The 16286-nt window shown below is 32.1% G+C and overlaps 4 protein-coding genes across 4 annotated transcripts; all 4 read left to right on the top strand.

The window, feature by feature from the left end:
• The first annotated feature begins 762 nt into the window (after positions 1–762).
• LOC25483712 (NDR1/HIN1-like protein 3) lies at positions 763–1416 on the top strand. Its single transcript, XM_013612415.3, has one exon. The coding sequence runs from the start codon at positions 763–765 to the stop codon at positions 1414–1416; it is 654 nt and encodes a 217-aa protein (XP_013467869.1).
• A 1159-nt stretch (positions 1417–2575) lies between these two features.
• LOC120578246 (photosystem II protein D1) lies at positions 2576–2998 on the top strand. The gene has a single exon (XM_039830727.1). The coding sequence runs from the start codon at positions 2576–2578 to the stop codon at positions 2996–2998; it is 423 nt and encodes a 140-aa protein (XP_039686661.1).
• Positions 2999–7449: 4451 nt separating this feature from the next.
• On the top strand, positions 7450–8453 carry LOC25483710 (NDR1/HIN1-like protein 3). Its single transcript, XM_013612413.3, has one exon. The coding sequence runs from the start codon at positions 7538–7540 to the stop codon at positions 8282–8284; it is 747 nt and encodes a 248-aa protein (XP_013467867.1). The 5' UTR covers positions 7450–7537; the 3' UTR covers positions 8285–8453.
• Positions 8454–12159: 3706 nt separating this feature from the next.
• On the top strand, positions 12160–14491 carry LOC25483709 (S-protein homolog 19). The gene is made up of 3 exons (XM_013612412.2): positions 12160–12166; positions 12266–12357; positions 14156–14491. The coding sequence occupies exons 1-3, from the start codon at positions 12160–12162 to the stop codon at positions 14489–14491; spliced, it is 435 nt and encodes a 144-aa protein (XP_013467866.2).
• Positions 14492–16286: the final 1795 nt, after the last annotated feature.

Genomic DNA, 16286 nt, shown 5'->3' with positions numbered 1-16286 from the left:
AAGGTTGGAGTTTAAACTCCAACACCCACACTTCTCCGCATTTAAAATTTGTGAACTCCAACTATTAAACTACTTGACAAAAAAACCATATATTATTAGGATACCAGTCATGTTGAAAATTGATTAGAACGCCATATTGAAAGTTCTTGTGTTTGCCTAAAGAAAAAGGTAGTTTTTGTTTCTATTTATTTATTTATTTTCTGAGTCTTGCTAACCAATATTCTCACGACAATGGTTAAAGAAACCAAAAGTAGTATATTTACATTGAATTCAACGATGTTTTGACTTTTAAAAAATTAATTTCTTCATTTTTCACTATTTCTCAATACAATGTATCTAATTTTATCATCTTAAATAATAACCCAAGGACACTCTTAGCATTTCCCTTATTAATTTTTTTTTGTGTGTGGTTTCGATAAAAGATTATTTATGAGGACCACAATCTGACTATATCAATATTTTTTATTTTTTTCCCTTCTTTGTTGATATGCATAGATAAGGTATGGGATGGAATTAAATCTTCTAAAAGTATTCTTTAATGCAAATCATTTCGTGACAACTAATCAAAACTACTTCATGCTTGAGAAAGGTCAACTCAAGCTGCAGTTTATTTTGACTAGAAAGACCAAATCAAACAAATTAGAAATACCAAACTCAATATATATATCAGATTTTCAACATTCAAAAAAACCAAACAATTACTCATACATTGTTTACCTCACCACCACAAACAAAAGCCACATCAAAATATAGCAACCACAAATGGACCAAGAAAACCCCAACCCACCATCAGAACAACCCTCAAAACGTAGCACAAGATGTTGTTTCTGTCTCTACCGTGTCTTATGGATAATTCTTGTCACAATTATCATCCTTGTTTCCCTCATCATCCTCGTTATATACATCATAATCACACCACGTTCGTTCAAATTCCATGTTAACCAAGCCAAACTCACTCAATTCAACTTCACCAACAACAACACCACCTTAAACTATAACCTAGTACTCAACTTCACTGCTCAAAACCCTAACAAAAAACTCAAAATCTACTACGATGTCGTTGAAGCCAACGCTTTCTATAAGGGATACAATTTCTCTGCCACGGATATGAACAAGCCATTGCGCACCCTTCAGGAAACCAAAAGTGTGGATTACCGTATGAGTGCTGTTTTTATTGGTCAACATGTGATGATGCTTGATCGTGATGAGGTTGATGAGTTTCAAGAAGATTACAAAAATGGTATTTTTGGTATTGATATTAAGATTTATTTTAGTATAAGGTTTAGGCTTGGAAATTTTATATTTGGTGACACCAAAGTCCAAGCAAAATGTGATCTAAAGGTTCCTCTTAGTTCTAATAATAGTGGGAAAATGGTTGATCCGTTTGATCCCACCAAGTGTGTGGTGGATTTCTGATTCGCATTATAGGTACTACTACTACCATGTTATTAATTTCTAAGCTTGTATCACGTTAATTTGATTGATTTAATTTGTATACATGTTCAAAAATCTAAGATTAATGTTGTTTAGTACGATAACCATTTTAACGAAGATTAATGTTGTTTAGTATTACTCATTTATCCATCACACATCGTTTCTATATTATCCTTGTATGGCAAGTGGTTTTCTTCTCTCATCCAAATTCGTCGAATGCTGTCCTACCATTTAGCAATGCTCAAAATCTCTCTCCGTTGAGCAGATACGTAAACTATACTCCTTCTCTCTCAAATATGACATTTTAATTCTTTTTAATTAATTGAAATTGATATTGATCCCACCAAATTTATACGAGATTCTTTGTTTTTTAGTCAAACAATCTAATGTTTAGGCTCATACCCATGGGTGGAGCCATCTATATGTGAATGTGTGCAATGCGCAATTTTGAAATTTTTGTAGTAATTATAATTTATTTATATTCTGAATACCGTGACATTTTAATCTTGCACTTGGATCAAGACACTCTCACATCAAAGTGTTGCAAACCCGCATTCCTCTAATATTGGTTACTAACTTGTTAGACTTTTCTATAGATGCATCTTATTTTTCACTTTATGCTAACCAGACACTAGTTAAGGAAACAAGTATGGTAATAATTTTTTAAAACTTATGTAATCAAGTATTTAAAAATATAAAAATTGTTGTTTTCAATATAAAATTTACCTTTTTTGTTTTCTTAACTAGTGTCATCGAGATACTAGTTAACATAACATTTTTTAAAGATATATTTAATAATTGATATAAATATCCTTAAACGTCATAGGTGTCAATAAAAAAAATAAAAAAAAGTGTAGCTAGTTGTGACTTGTAAGCATTAGAGCAATGCAAGAGACACACTTGATTGGTCACAAGCATAAATATAAGTCATTTAGACTCACATACATAAAAGGAAAGTATGAAAGAGAAAAGACTTAATATATTTTTTTTGAAATAATTAAATGATAGATATTTTAATGAGGATGTGCCTAAATGATTTTGATTTGGTGTTGTGTCCATACAAATATTTCTCGCAATGCAATTGTGAGACAACAAACGATACGACGGTAAATTGAAAAAATAAAAAGAAAAGGACAAGTAAATGGTAAAACAAATAAACCATAGTAAAAGGTGGGGCCGCTTCTGTAACTGGATAACCAACACTGAAAACCGTCTTTACATTGGATGGTTTGGTGTTTTGATGATCCCTACCTTATTGACCGCAACTTCTGTATTTATTATCGCTTTCATCGCAGCTCCTCCAGTAGATATTGATGGTATTCGTGAGCCTGTTTCTGGATCTCTACTTTACGGAAACAATATTATTTTTGGTGCCATTATTCCTACTTCGACGGCTATCGGTTTGCACTTTTACCCGATATGGGAAGCTGCATCCGTTGATGAATGGTTATACAACGGCGGTCCTTATGAACTAATTGTTCTACACTTCTTACTTGGTGTAGCTTGTTATCTTCGACTTTTCAATCAAATATTGGTGTTACTGAACCTTTCCATCCATTTGTGAGAGAAATGCTATTTAATGTGGGCCCCGTTGAATCCTTTCTTTCCTTCACCTTTTTGAAGTCTTCCAAACACGAAAAAGTGCTTTGTTCCCTCAACTTTCTCTCCACTCTACAATTTATCCTTAGAAACTAACGTTGTTAATGTTTGTGTTTCATTAGGTTGCTTTCTTTCAACTAAATGTAAAAGGAAAAATATTAGGATCACATCTTTTAGCATTCTCTTTTAACAAATTCAATGAAAATTAGCCATTTGTTTTACTTTTTAAATTCATTTAACTTGTAACGTGCACTACTGGTCCCTAAATAACATTTAATTTTATTTATTTTATAATTTAAGCAACTCCTCACGCCCCTATAATTTAATTTAATAATAAATAAAATAAAATATGTATAACAGTAAAAGGATGAACCCGTTACAAGTTAAATGAATTTAAAAAGTGGAACAATTGACTAATTTTCATTGGGTGTGTTAAAAGAGAGTGTTAAAAAGTGTAACCCTAACATTTCTCACATAAAAATACATCATCAAGGAATATAACTCATGTGATGTGCTTTTATTTTTAATGACAAATATATATATATATGGGCAATGTGAAAATAGAGAAGTACAAACAAATATAAAATTGAGTATAAGAATTACTAAATCAAGAGATGACAAGATCAAATAATCTCTTCAATGGTAAAACAAGAATGAAAGTTAAAACAACACAAGAAAATCATCTAAACTCCTATCATGAACACCTAAAGATAAAGACTAGGAACAGAATCCCTCATTCAACCAACCTCTAGACAATTCTGTTGCAAGACATTATCGGTGCCAACACATAACGAGTTCATGATCTCACTCAGAAGGAACAAGTGTGATCATAAGTCCATAATGTTTTGCTAAAAACTCATGGGACGTGCTTATTCCCAAATCCCAACTGATTCAACCACTTATGGTTTCTTGTGAAATTCTATAGTATATACTCATGTATAGATGACAAGTACAGGGGTCTTGTACCATGCACAAGTCTCTTTTTTATCATTGGATAAAAAAGACACATAATATTTTATTTAATTTAATTGTGAGATTATTCAAACTAGCTTGTTCATCATTCAAGATTTGTCTCATTTATACGATAAAACTGACCTGTAAGAGGTATCAAATTATACCATTGTAATTTTTACTTAACAAATAATAATTATTAATGAAGTTAGAAAAAAATCCACTCCTGTCAATTAATTTATTTTGTCAAAAAAAACAATTAATTTATCAAAACATTTTTCTGTACAAATTTACATTTAGGACAATTTATTTTGTAAAAATATTTTCTATTTTCCCTTTTTTTAATGTGTGTTAATTTTATTTGTTAATTAGTATATAAGAGACTCTTTGAAACAAATAATTGTTTAGGTAAAATAGTATACACCCCCTTAGTTCAGCGTCCTAATTACACCGCTGTTCATAATCTATAAATGAGGAGAAGTGAAGAATTTTGAGTAAGAATCACAGTTCCTACTTATCAATGTCCATTGAACTTACCAACTGAGTTGCATTTATAAGACAATACATCTTTTATTTTAATTCATAAAACATTAATTTCACAAATATCTACGTGATTTTTTGGGTGTGTAGAAAAATTTATGCAATATGTGCATAAAAATAAATTCCAACTTTATTTTATTCGTGTTGAAAGAAAAAAAAAAAGGATGAATCATCAACTTCGTCTTTGAATTTGCATAAATCAGCCAAATTTATCCCTTAATTTAACGAAATATCAAAATAGTCCTTGAATTTGTAAAATGTCAATTTAATCCCTCCTCTCAATTGGAGTGTTAACGGTGCTGACGTGACCGTTAACCTCTCACATGTCAGATGTCACATAAGCAGAGACTAATTTGACCGATAGTGACCAAAATTTCCAAGGACGAATTTGATTGATTTGCAGAAAATGTTCTTTCCTCCCCCAACGACTATTTCTTTCTTCTCCAACAGTTCTTTCTTCCCAGATTATATAAAATTAGAACCCTAATTTTACAATCTTTAATGTACGCTCCAAAATCTCCAAAATTTCTTCCAATAATTAGTGGTAACGTTCTTCCCCAATTTAAAAAAATTCAAACCCTAATTATTTGACTAACTATAAAATCGATCCTTACATTATATTTAAAACCCATTCATCCTTATATTATTTCAATGACACCAACAATATAACAAACAAAAAAATAATCTAATTTTTTTTAATGAAACCAACAACGATTTTTATTATAGAAAAAATTGTTTAAGGGTGTAACTAAGATAATGAAAAAGTAAGTATAAATATACTCATCTAGTTTGTTACACTTTTTAAACGATAAAGAAAAAAAAACATATATATATATATATATATATATATATATATATCCTAAAAGAGCATTTTTAGGATATCGTGTTTGTTACATTTTTTAAATATTTAATATTATTCTTATCTATTTGTTACATGTGTTATTTGTATTCAAAATTGAGGGCATTTTTTGAAAGAAAAATCTATCCTAAAAGAGCTGAAAGGGTAGTTTTTTTTATATTATAGTATCGATATGGCCACCTTTATCGCTTTCTACTTTTTTTTTCTAGGGGTATATCACTTTCTAACTTATTTTGGTGAATATTTACGGCTTTCTATTATTTTTTTATACAAAAACAAAATGATGTCCATTTATTCAAATTGAAAAAGTACATGTTTAATATCGTAAAAAAGGTAAAGGATGAATCTGGAAAAAAAACTCACAACATTCAAACTAGTAGCATACAACAATAAGATGCCTAAGGATAAACTAAAATAATTAAAGTGAACGGAATACTCATGTCCTCAAATCTGCAAGATTGACGCCCAAATCATTAATTGAATAGCTGAACTTTCAATAGAAACTAAATGATCACCTGAACAAAACAAGAATTCAAATAACGTCGCACAAGACGATATACACCACAACACTCCACTAAGACAATAAAATCACGAAGATTTTTTTTTTTAGATTTATGTGAAAATCACTTACTTAGTATTAAACAGAGAGAAAAATAATATGAAGAAGGCAATTTTTGATAAAAATAAATAAATAAATTATCCAAAACCATCCCCTCTCTGAAGGTGGAAGAAAGAGTTTAGAGATAAAAATTCAAAATTATCGCTTGCTACTTAATCATCAATAGATTCAAAAAAAATAAAATAAAATTATCATCAATAAAGATTGGTCCAAGCCAAAGGTCAAAAGGGCATGAAATCTAAATTAATTAATTTCATAACAATTAATTTATCCAAAACCATCCACTCTCTGAAGGTGGAAGAAAGAGTTTAGAGATAAAAATTCAAAATTATAGCTTGCTACTTAATCATCAATAGATTCAAAAAAAATAAAATAAAATTATCATCAATAGATTCAAAAAAAATAAAATAAAATTATCATCAATAAAGATTGGTCCAAGCCAAAGGTCAAAAGGGCATGAAATCTAAATTAATTAATTTCATAACAAATATAGGCATGACTTATTTCTTTCTTTTTTTATTTGATAAAATATAGGCATGACTTATATCAAAAGAAAAAACAAATATAGACATATTTAATGAAATTTTCTTCTTGGTTTCTTAAACAAAAACAAATACTCCATCCGTTTCAAAATACATGTCAAAGTCAACCCCTTCACATATGCCAATACACAATTTTGACCGTTAATATCTTTAATTATCTAAAGTAAAAATCATAAAAATTTAATATTTTGAAAATATTTGTCGAAACAAATCAAACAACATCTTACATGCTAATATTTGTATTTATAAATGGTGTTTTACCCCCTGTAATATAGGTCATTTTTTATTTTCCCCCCTGTAAAATATTTTTTTTGATTTACCCCGTGTAATTTTATTTTTTTTGGAATACCCTCTAATAGGTCATAAAAAAACGACTTTTTTTTCTTTTTTGCAAAATTTTTCGTTTTTTTATTACCTATTAGGGGGTATTCCAAAAAAAAATAAAAAAATTACAGGGGGTAAATCAAAAAAACTATTTTATAGGGAGAAAAAAAAAATGACCTATATTACAGGGGTAAAACACCATTAACCCTAAAAAATATGGTCAAAGTAAGTCAAGAATAGTGCGCATTACAGAAATTAGACATGTATTTTAAAACGAAGGGAGTTAATGGTAAAAAAGTTACTAAACTTTTCTCAATAAAACAAAAAACTCCTAAAATTTTACCCAAAAAATAATTGAAACATAAAAAGAAACCCAATTTTTCTTTCCTTAATAGAAAAAGGTTGGATTCTGTTGAAAATCTTATCACATAACGCGTTTATTCTATTCTATTCCAATCCTTCACATTCACACGTTACCGTATCTAGTTACCGCACTAACGTTGCAACTTACCCCAGTAGCTGAAATTCCAATTATACCCTCACTCAACTAACCCTATTTTTTATTATAAATAAATTTTCCAATCTTCACTTCACAACCACACAAATAATCATAATCACTTCCAAAGTTTTCAAAATTCGAATAATCACTTTTTTCAATTTTCACTTCTCATGGCCGGAAATCAACTCAACGGCGCTTATTACGGCCCATCGATCCCTCCACCACCGCAACCAAAACCTCGTCGACACCGCAACGACGACGGTTGCGGCATCTGCAGCTGTCTCTGCGGCTGCGTTCGTGGTTGTTGCGGCTGCATTTTCAACTGCATCTTAGGTTTAATCTGCAAAATCATCACCACAATCATCGTCATCATCGTGATCCTCGGGTTCATCTTCTGGCTCATTGTTCGACCTAACGTCGTCAAATTCACCGTCAACGATGCAACCCTTACGCAATTCAATTTTAATGAAACCAACACACTTCACTACGATCTCGCTCTTAACGTCACGGTTCGTAACCCTAATCGAAGAGTTGGTATTTACTATGACACCATTGAAACGATGGCGTTTTATAAGGATGTTCAGTTTGCGAATCAAACCCTAGGGAGATTCTTTCAGCATCATAAGAATACGAGTTTTTTGAATCCTGTTTTCAAAGATAAACAAGTTGTTATTCTGAATGAAGATCAGAATAAGGAGTTTGATAAAGAGAAAATTGATGGGGTTTATGGAATTGATTTTAAGATGTTGATTGAAATGAGGTTTAAATTTGGTTGGTTTAAGATTGGACATGCGAAACCTAAGGTTCGTTGTGATTTGAAGGTACCTTTGAAATCACATAATGGTTCTTCTTCTTTGGGGAATGTGTTTCAAGCTACTGAATGTGATTGGGATTACAAATGGAGATTGTGGCATTAGATCTGTTCTTGAGATTTTGAAATCCTCAATTTGATTGGTCATGTTTTAGGTGATTTTAACTTTGTTAGTTTTTGATTGGACCATTGGGATTTTACTCTTTTGAGAGATTTTATGTTATGAAGTTTATATTTTGAATTTTAATGGTAGTATTGTTGCTATTGATCTGTTAGTATTTCTTTTATGTTACAGTTTATTCATTCTTCAATTTCATGTTAGAATTTAGATGGGTTCAATTTTTTACTTTGAAGCTGTCATTGTTGAATGTAAATTCAGTATCAGCTGAAGAGGATTTTCAACTTGTTCTGGGGAGGGGATTATACATCCAATACCCAGTGTGTTTTTGTTGTATAGAAATAATGTGCATAGAAAACATATGAAGCAAGAACACTAGATTCGTGTGTTTTGTTGTTGGACACACGAGTGTCTAATAGACACGACATGACACCTATGATTACAATTATGTGATGTCATTTACTTAAATTAATATCTTGTCGACGTATCCGTGTGTTGTGTCTTTGTCCATGCTTTGTAATGGAAAAACCAAGCATGTGTTTGTTTGGTATGGCGTCGCTTTAGTGAACATGTAGAAAACTGTGTCATTGTGAAAGCTAAGAAGTCGAGCTTCTTTCTTTTCACGGCTATGGCTTGTTGAGACGTGCTTTTTGACAGAAAACTGTGTCATTGTGAAAGCTGGAAATTTCAGCTTCTCTCTTTACACGGCCATGGCTTGTTGAGACGCGCCTTTGACATTTCCACCGCCAAGTACGAAACCAAATAGATGCTAAACTTCAGTTTATTCTTCTTGAAAAGATGTTATTAGTATGTAAAAGCAGAGTTGGTTTGGTTTGGTTGAAAAAAGAAATGGTAAGGTTAGGTTTGGGATATGGAGTTGTTAAACGTTTTTTTAATCAGGAATTTGGGTAAGCAAAATTCATCGCTTACAACTTTCCACAACAATTACAGATTCAATTTTAACCAAAACAAAAATACCATGTTACACATTACGTAGAGTGCTGGCTCAACAATCATTGAGGTCTAAAATAATGTATTTTTAAAGCTATGTTTATTTGAAGTTTAAAGATACCAATGGTCAATCAACTCAAATTCACTAATAAAATCATTAAAACAATTAATATCTTCACCCTAAGTACACCCCCCTCCTTTACGTTTTGCAACAGATCATGCATAATATGCTGCTGCACACACGCAACATTTCAACTTTTAACTTCCATCCGTAACTCAATCTACCCATTATTATCACAGGGGGGTAAACATTAGCAGCAATTATATTTTGTCTCCTCTAAAAATATATATTATATTGTCTCTATTTTATTTCAAAAACAGGACCCCGAACAAAGATAAGATCATTGCGGGAACTCCACAAAAGCCACATAACAACATCTCAAATAAGACTCAAACCTAACCTCCTCTTTTTACCACTCTCTATGAAGAAGATTCCACGAAAACACAACCACCTTTGATGGAGCCCAAAATTTCTAAACCAAAGACAATGCCCCAACAAGCTCGGTAGAAATGACCTCCTCCTCAACTACTCTTTAAACAAGAGCCGTATCAGAAGACTTAGCAGAGAAGTCTTCCCTCCACTCATGTTTCCACCATCAAACATCTAGTCTCTCCTAGAACCCTACTTAAGGTAGTAACCGAAGAAGCTCAGATACCAATTCCACCTCCCAGAAGAAAAGAGATAAACCTAATCGCCTCCACTGTAAAGTCTACCTACCAAAGACCTCTGGATTTTCCCCAAGATGAGGAGACGGGGTTAAAGTCCCGTATCTTGTCTTAAGAATATCTCTTCAAATGTCTGGTTCATCAAGCAACAACTTCCACCGCCACTTACCAAGAAAGCCAGATTTACGAAACGAAGATCCTACACTCCAAGGCCCCCATCATGCTTAGGCTTACAAACTATTCCCCACTTAGACCAATCAATTTTCTTTTTTCACTTCACATAAATACACTTACATTATTTGCATTGTACCACATCGACACTGCAACATGAGTAGTGTATGAGGACAACACAGATAAATCGTTAGGACCTCTAGGAAAGGGAGGTCCTTCAGTCGCGAAGGGATGTGGGGTGGCCTCATCGTAATCGTCATCCTCATCAGCCAGCGCATCAGCCTCCACATGGCCAATGTTGTGACCCTCAACCGCTTCCTCATACTATTGCGCGTCATAACCACAGTTCGTGATATCATGTAGCTGATCCTGATAATTCAAATACTAGGTCGGGCCATCCACCTGTGACTTTGTCGGCTCGGAACTTCCTTCACCATCAATGGGCCTCTAACCTGTTCTCCTCTTTGGCACATGAAGGTTTGCCGCATCCCTTTCCCATCGAAGGCTTCTAGTCATGGTCTCTTTACCCAAACCGACCCTTCTATTTGGGTTCTTAGACATATCTACACAAAATCAAAAGCAAAAATCAATGTAATGCTCATTTAGGCCTTTTAGGCAAGAACATTCACAACATAATCTAAACAACATTCACAACTACTACGTTCACATATAACATCGTAACTTACCGAAAAATCAATGTATTTAGGCTCAATTAGGCATTTTATGCAACATCATATACAACATTCACAACATAATCAAAACACCATTCACAACCACATAGAACTTAAACATAATCTAAACAACATTCACAACAACTACATTCATCTATAACATCAAAAACTAACAAAAAAATCAATGTAATCCTCATTTAGGAATTTTATCAAACACTTTGAGTGCAAAGTATGAAACATAGACTCATTGTATTAATTGGACAATATTCACAACAACTACATTCATCTATAACATCATAAACTACACATGCAATTGTTTACCCTGGATTTTGGTAAACTACTGAACTGGTTTCAAGACGACGGCGAGCGAGATCAGCCAACAAATCTCAAGACCAACATTAACCCTAACCATATGCAATCCACCAAAATTAACAAAGATTAACCTATACGAACATTATCATTTACAATGATTAATACTACTTACTTGTGTCTTTGTGGAAATGATTTACTTCATTTTCTTCAAAGTGGAATCAGAGGAGATTGGATGAAATTTGTAAAGGTTTTGGGTGTTTTCAACTTATGAAGTTAACTGCAGTTGCTGTTTTGTTAAATTTCAGATCGCAACGGTAGTTAACTGCCGTTAGAATTAAGCCAATAGTAGCTAATTACCAATAATAAGTGACCGATGACAGCAAACTATCGATGGAGTCATTTAGATCATTTTACGTGTTTCTTAACATTATTCGAAGTGGAAAAAGCAATTTTCTAACCAAATAATTTGCACACCCCTGCCCACTACCATCAAGAGAGATCCCCACGCCACAATGAGCTTCTCTCTCTCTCAACATCATTATTTTTTCTTTATCATGATCAGATATTTTTATTAACGAATCCCAATATTTTATTCGCTTGTAAATTTGTTCCATGCAAATATTTCTCTTTATATCATGATCATGCCATAAATAATTGATAATAATATTTATATATTTTTGTTCAATCAATAATCATCGTTTCATATAAAGAATAACTACCATCGTCTTGTAAATTTGAATGAAATTGTTCTCTTCTCCAAAGAAATTGTTCTCTGCACGTTGAGATGCTTGTTTTACCTAACATGCAAAATATGCAATCTTATCATCTTTGTAGGAATCTTCACTTTCTTCTTGGCTTATCATACACCCTAATGCTGTCAAATTCAATGTAACCAATACATCCTTACTCAATTCAATTTCACAAACAACAACACACTTAACTACAATCTTGCTCTCAATATCACGATCCGAAACCCTAACAGAATAGTTGGTATCTGCTACGATAACATCGAAACAGTTGCCTTTTACAAAGATGTTAGGTTTGCTTCTCAAATCCTAGGAACATATTCTTTCAACACCGTAAGAAAGCTTTTTGAGCACTGTTTTTACTGGTCAGTAAGTGATTCCTTTGAGTTCAGATGAGATTTTGGAGTTCAATAAGGAAAAGAAAGATGGAGTTTATGGAATTGATGTGAAGAAAGCGGAACCTAAGGTTCATTGTGATTTGAAGGTTCCTTTGAAATCACTTAATGGTACTTTGTTGGGTAATGCATTTAGATCCATTGATTGTGTTTGGATCTGCAAACGGAGGTTGTTTTGTTAGAATTCATCTTCAGTTTTCTTTCTTGGTTCTAGTGTTTTATTATATATATATATATAAATTATTTTTTTTTTTGCTTTCTTACCGGTTACCGACCCACCAAAGGTGAGTGACTAATCCGGCTTGTGCCTAGAGGCATGCGCACTGGCAGAGTGTTGTTCCCCTGATAATCGAATCCGGTATTCCCCAGGTACGTCTTGGAAGGAGCTCCTTGCCACTAGAGCCCAAGCAACTTGGTTTAGTGTTTTATTTTTACTAGTACTTAAACATGCGTGGAAAGTTAATTATCTTAATGATTAATATTTACTAGTCTCTAACCCGTATGATGTACGGGTTTTGTAGAGTTTCATATGTAGGTATCAAACTTGCTATATATTAATTTTGGAGTTACATTCAAAATCATAGAAACAATCAAACTAAGTGATGTCCTAGTGAGTTTAACTCAATTGGTATGGACAATGCATAATATATGTAAGGTCTCGGGTTCAAACCTTGACCATTAAAAAAAAAAAAAAGTGATGATTAAGAGTGATCGACATACAAAATCTCTGTACGTGTTCAAACCCAGACCATCATAAAAAAAACTAAGTGATGATTAAGAGTGATCGACATACAAAATCTAAAAAAAAAATAAAAATAGAAACATTCAAACGTGTAAATAAACACAATATAAATGAGTGTTAGTGGCTTAAAAAGAAGGCCTTTAGGATTGCATATCCATTTTAGAAGCGACAATATTTCAATAAAAATGCTAGTGGTCTGATGGTAAAAGCTCGAAGGTATTGTTATTTGTACCTGATTTGATTCCCTGCAAACCTTTTTTTTAAGTTATTTAGACCAAAAAAAAAAAGGTGGGACTAGAGTTGATTGGAGATTGTCTTGACATAAAATTCACACACACAAACGTGCGCGCGCACACACGCCTTAATTGAAGAGTTGGTATCTATTATGATAACATCGAAACACTTGTGTTTTATAAGGATGTTAGGTTAATGAACCACTATTAATCTGTGTTCATATTCTTGACTCTTAACTCCTTTATTTTTCATTATCAATTATCAATTGATTCAATTTTGGGTTTAAAAACTACTTTGAAAACCTAATTTTCATTATTGAAGGTTTATAAATCCATTGAGCATTCAATCTTGTCAAAAAATTAAAATCTCTCTCAGAGCGATTTTAAAACTACCACCTCTATTCCTACTCCTTATATATAAGACTCTTTTGTTAAAATCACGGGAATATTAGTATATTAATACAAATATATAATAATATATTAACTTATTGTTTTATTTTATTTTGGTGATCATATCTTCACTTATTTTACCCACTATAAAATAGTATACTTAATAAAATCAGTTTAATATATGGAAAAAGCTAAATATCGCGACAAAATGGCAAGCAAATTATTCACGACCTTTGAGCTTTCTATAACAACTTCCCATGTACCCCATCACTTCCCATGTATTCCTCAAAATTGAGATTTATTATTGGCCAATTGCTTGGTTGTAAATATCGTGATACTTTTTATTTTTTTTATTTATTTTTTTTATATTTGCATTCTTACCTAAAAACCACCTATAAATATATGCTTTTCTTCTAACAGTTTTTTAACTTTTATACAACAGACTATTCACTTCCAAAGCAAATGACTATGTTTACCCAAAAAATTCTCATGCTATGTGTATTGTCGTTGCTATCATTGCAGAATGTTCTTGGAGTGCATGTGACTATTGGTAACAATTTAGCTGATAATTTGGACTTAACTGTTCATTGCAAATCTGCAGATGATGACATTGGAATACATCTTCTTCATCAAAGAGATATTTTTGGTTGGCATTTTGGAAATAACTTTATTGGAGAAACAAGATTCTATTGTTCCTTTCAATGGAATGATGAGTTAAAATGGTTTGATATATACGTAGAACGTAGAGATCTTCATAAATGTAATTCTCATTGCAATTGGTATGTAACCCAGTCAGGACCATGTAGAATGGTGGATGCTAATGAAAAGAATGCTCATTGCTCTTCGTGGAATAAGTGATCATGTGATGCATATTTTTCTTTTTATCTTAATAAAAATGTTCACATCGAAGGAGTTTTGAGAACCCAATGTATTATCTAATGAAAATCTTCTTAGTAGAAACTCTCTCTCTCTCTAGACTGTACTCATGATTTTTCTGCATAAAATAAGGTTATTTTTTCAATCTTTATACTCTCTTTGTCCCAAATTATAAATTGTTGTGAGGAAAAAAAATTGTCTCAAATTATAAGTTATTTTATAATATGAAACATTAATGTTACATTTCCTATTATACTCTTGACTATTTATTACTTTCTTCTTTCAATTCTTTAGTTTATCTTTTTCCTAGTATTTATTAAAGACTATTTTGTAAAACAACTTAAAATATATTTTTATCATATAAAATTAATTACATTTTTTAATACAAAACATCATATAAAATAATTTAGGATGGAGAGAGTATTTGATAGTGATGATAATTTAATGACTTTTAAATTTTTGTTTTAAGTTTGTAATTTTGAAGAACTGATAATTATAAGAAAGGAAAAAAAATTTGGCCGCACATTTGCAACTTGACACAAACAGGTTGCACCTCGACGCAAAACAATTGCCCCGAAACATGGCTCCAACTGGTCTATTGAGTCTGGGCGCAAAATAGCTAAAAACATATTTTAATGCACTTTTCAACATGCTTTTTTATTCACCATTTAACAAGGCATACAACTTCCCCGTGAGCATAGCTCAGTTAGCAGGGACAATGCATTATTATATGCAGAGGCTTCGAACCCTGGAAACCTCACTTGTTCACTTTAAAGTGGATTTCTAGTCACTAAACTACCTGACCAAAAAAAAGAAAAAGGCGTACAACACTACGGTCACACATGATGAGTGCTTTAACAATGCCATCAACTATCAACCATAATGCACCTGCAAATCAAATTGAGCAGCGAATTGAAGTGGTGAATCTCCAGAATTGTTAAAAGCAAAACAAACACTTGAAATTAAGTTTTAAGCAAACAAATCAAACACAAGAAAAAAATGAAATTAAGGAATTGCAATGTTGAAATAAGAGTAAAATCAGTTCTAGAGGTTGAAACTTGAAAGTGAAGTTAAGGAAATTAACCAAACAATAGAAGACGACAATGCAAGTAAATATTAATCCAAAAATGAATAGTGTGCTTTTTTTTTTCTTCTCTAGAAAAGAACGAAAAAACAAAAAGGCGTTACGCTCACTACAACTTCGATTTACTCATTGTGTTGTTCCCTTCTTTGCACAAATTGAGGATTCACAACACTCAGAGACAAAACATGAAGATGGTGATAAAGAAGACGAAGCACAAACATGGAGATGGAAAAACCAGAACCTACACTCTAGTGTTTGGGTTTGAAGCTTGAGATCATAAATTTCTTTGAGAAGCTTATGGCGATTCCATCTCATGTTCGTTGAAAATTCGATAAAAATGAATAAAAAAAGGGTGATTTTGGTAGGGTTCTAGGCAGTTTGGGTGAGAGAAAAAAGGAGACCGTTGAGGATTAGAGATGTTAACTTTCGATGGAGCGTACAACAAATTTTATAAAGTTCATTACCTTAAAGATTATTGTTGTTGAATTATATAACATATAGAGATAAATTTTGTGCTTGCTGGCATGCTAATAAAAGATTTGATACCTAAGGTCTTTATATGGATGTTGCTAGTGTCTTAGATCAGTGGGAGTCTCTTATTTTATATTCTATACTTTTGTTTTTGGTATTGATACATACTTTATGTTATAATTTTATGAATAAATGAAGTTTATGAGATTATTATTGTTATAA

This window comes from Medicago truncatula, chromosome 1 (assembly GCF_003473485.1).
Source record: "Medicago truncatula cultivar Jemalong A17 chromosome 1, MtrunA17r5.0-ANR, whole genome shotgun sequence".
Taxonomy (NCBI): domain Eukaryota; kingdom Viridiplantae; phylum Streptophyta; class Magnoliopsida; order Fabales; family Fabaceae; genus Medicago; species Medicago truncatula.
This window is presented reverse-complemented; position numbering and strand designations above follow the sequence as displayed.

Bases quoted from the DNA above. Each gene is read 5' to 3' on its own strand.
- LOC25483712 (XM_013612415.3), top strand. From the start codon at position 763: ATGGACCAAGAAAACCCCAACCCACCATCAGAACAACCCTCAAAACGT.
- LOC120578246 (XM_039830727.1), top strand. From the start codon at position 2,576: ATGGTAAAACAAATAAACCATAGTAAAAGGTGGGGCCGCTTCTGTAAC.
- LOC25483710 (XM_013612413.3), top strand. From the start codon at position 7,538: ATGGCCGGAAATCAACTCAACGGCGCTTATTACGGCCCATCGATCCCT.
- LOC25483709 (XM_013612412.2), top strand. The intron at 12,358-14,155 runs GTTCCTTTGAAA...CTATCATTGCAG, and splicing joins AGGTTCATTGTGATTTGAAG to AATGTTCTTGGAGTGCATGT.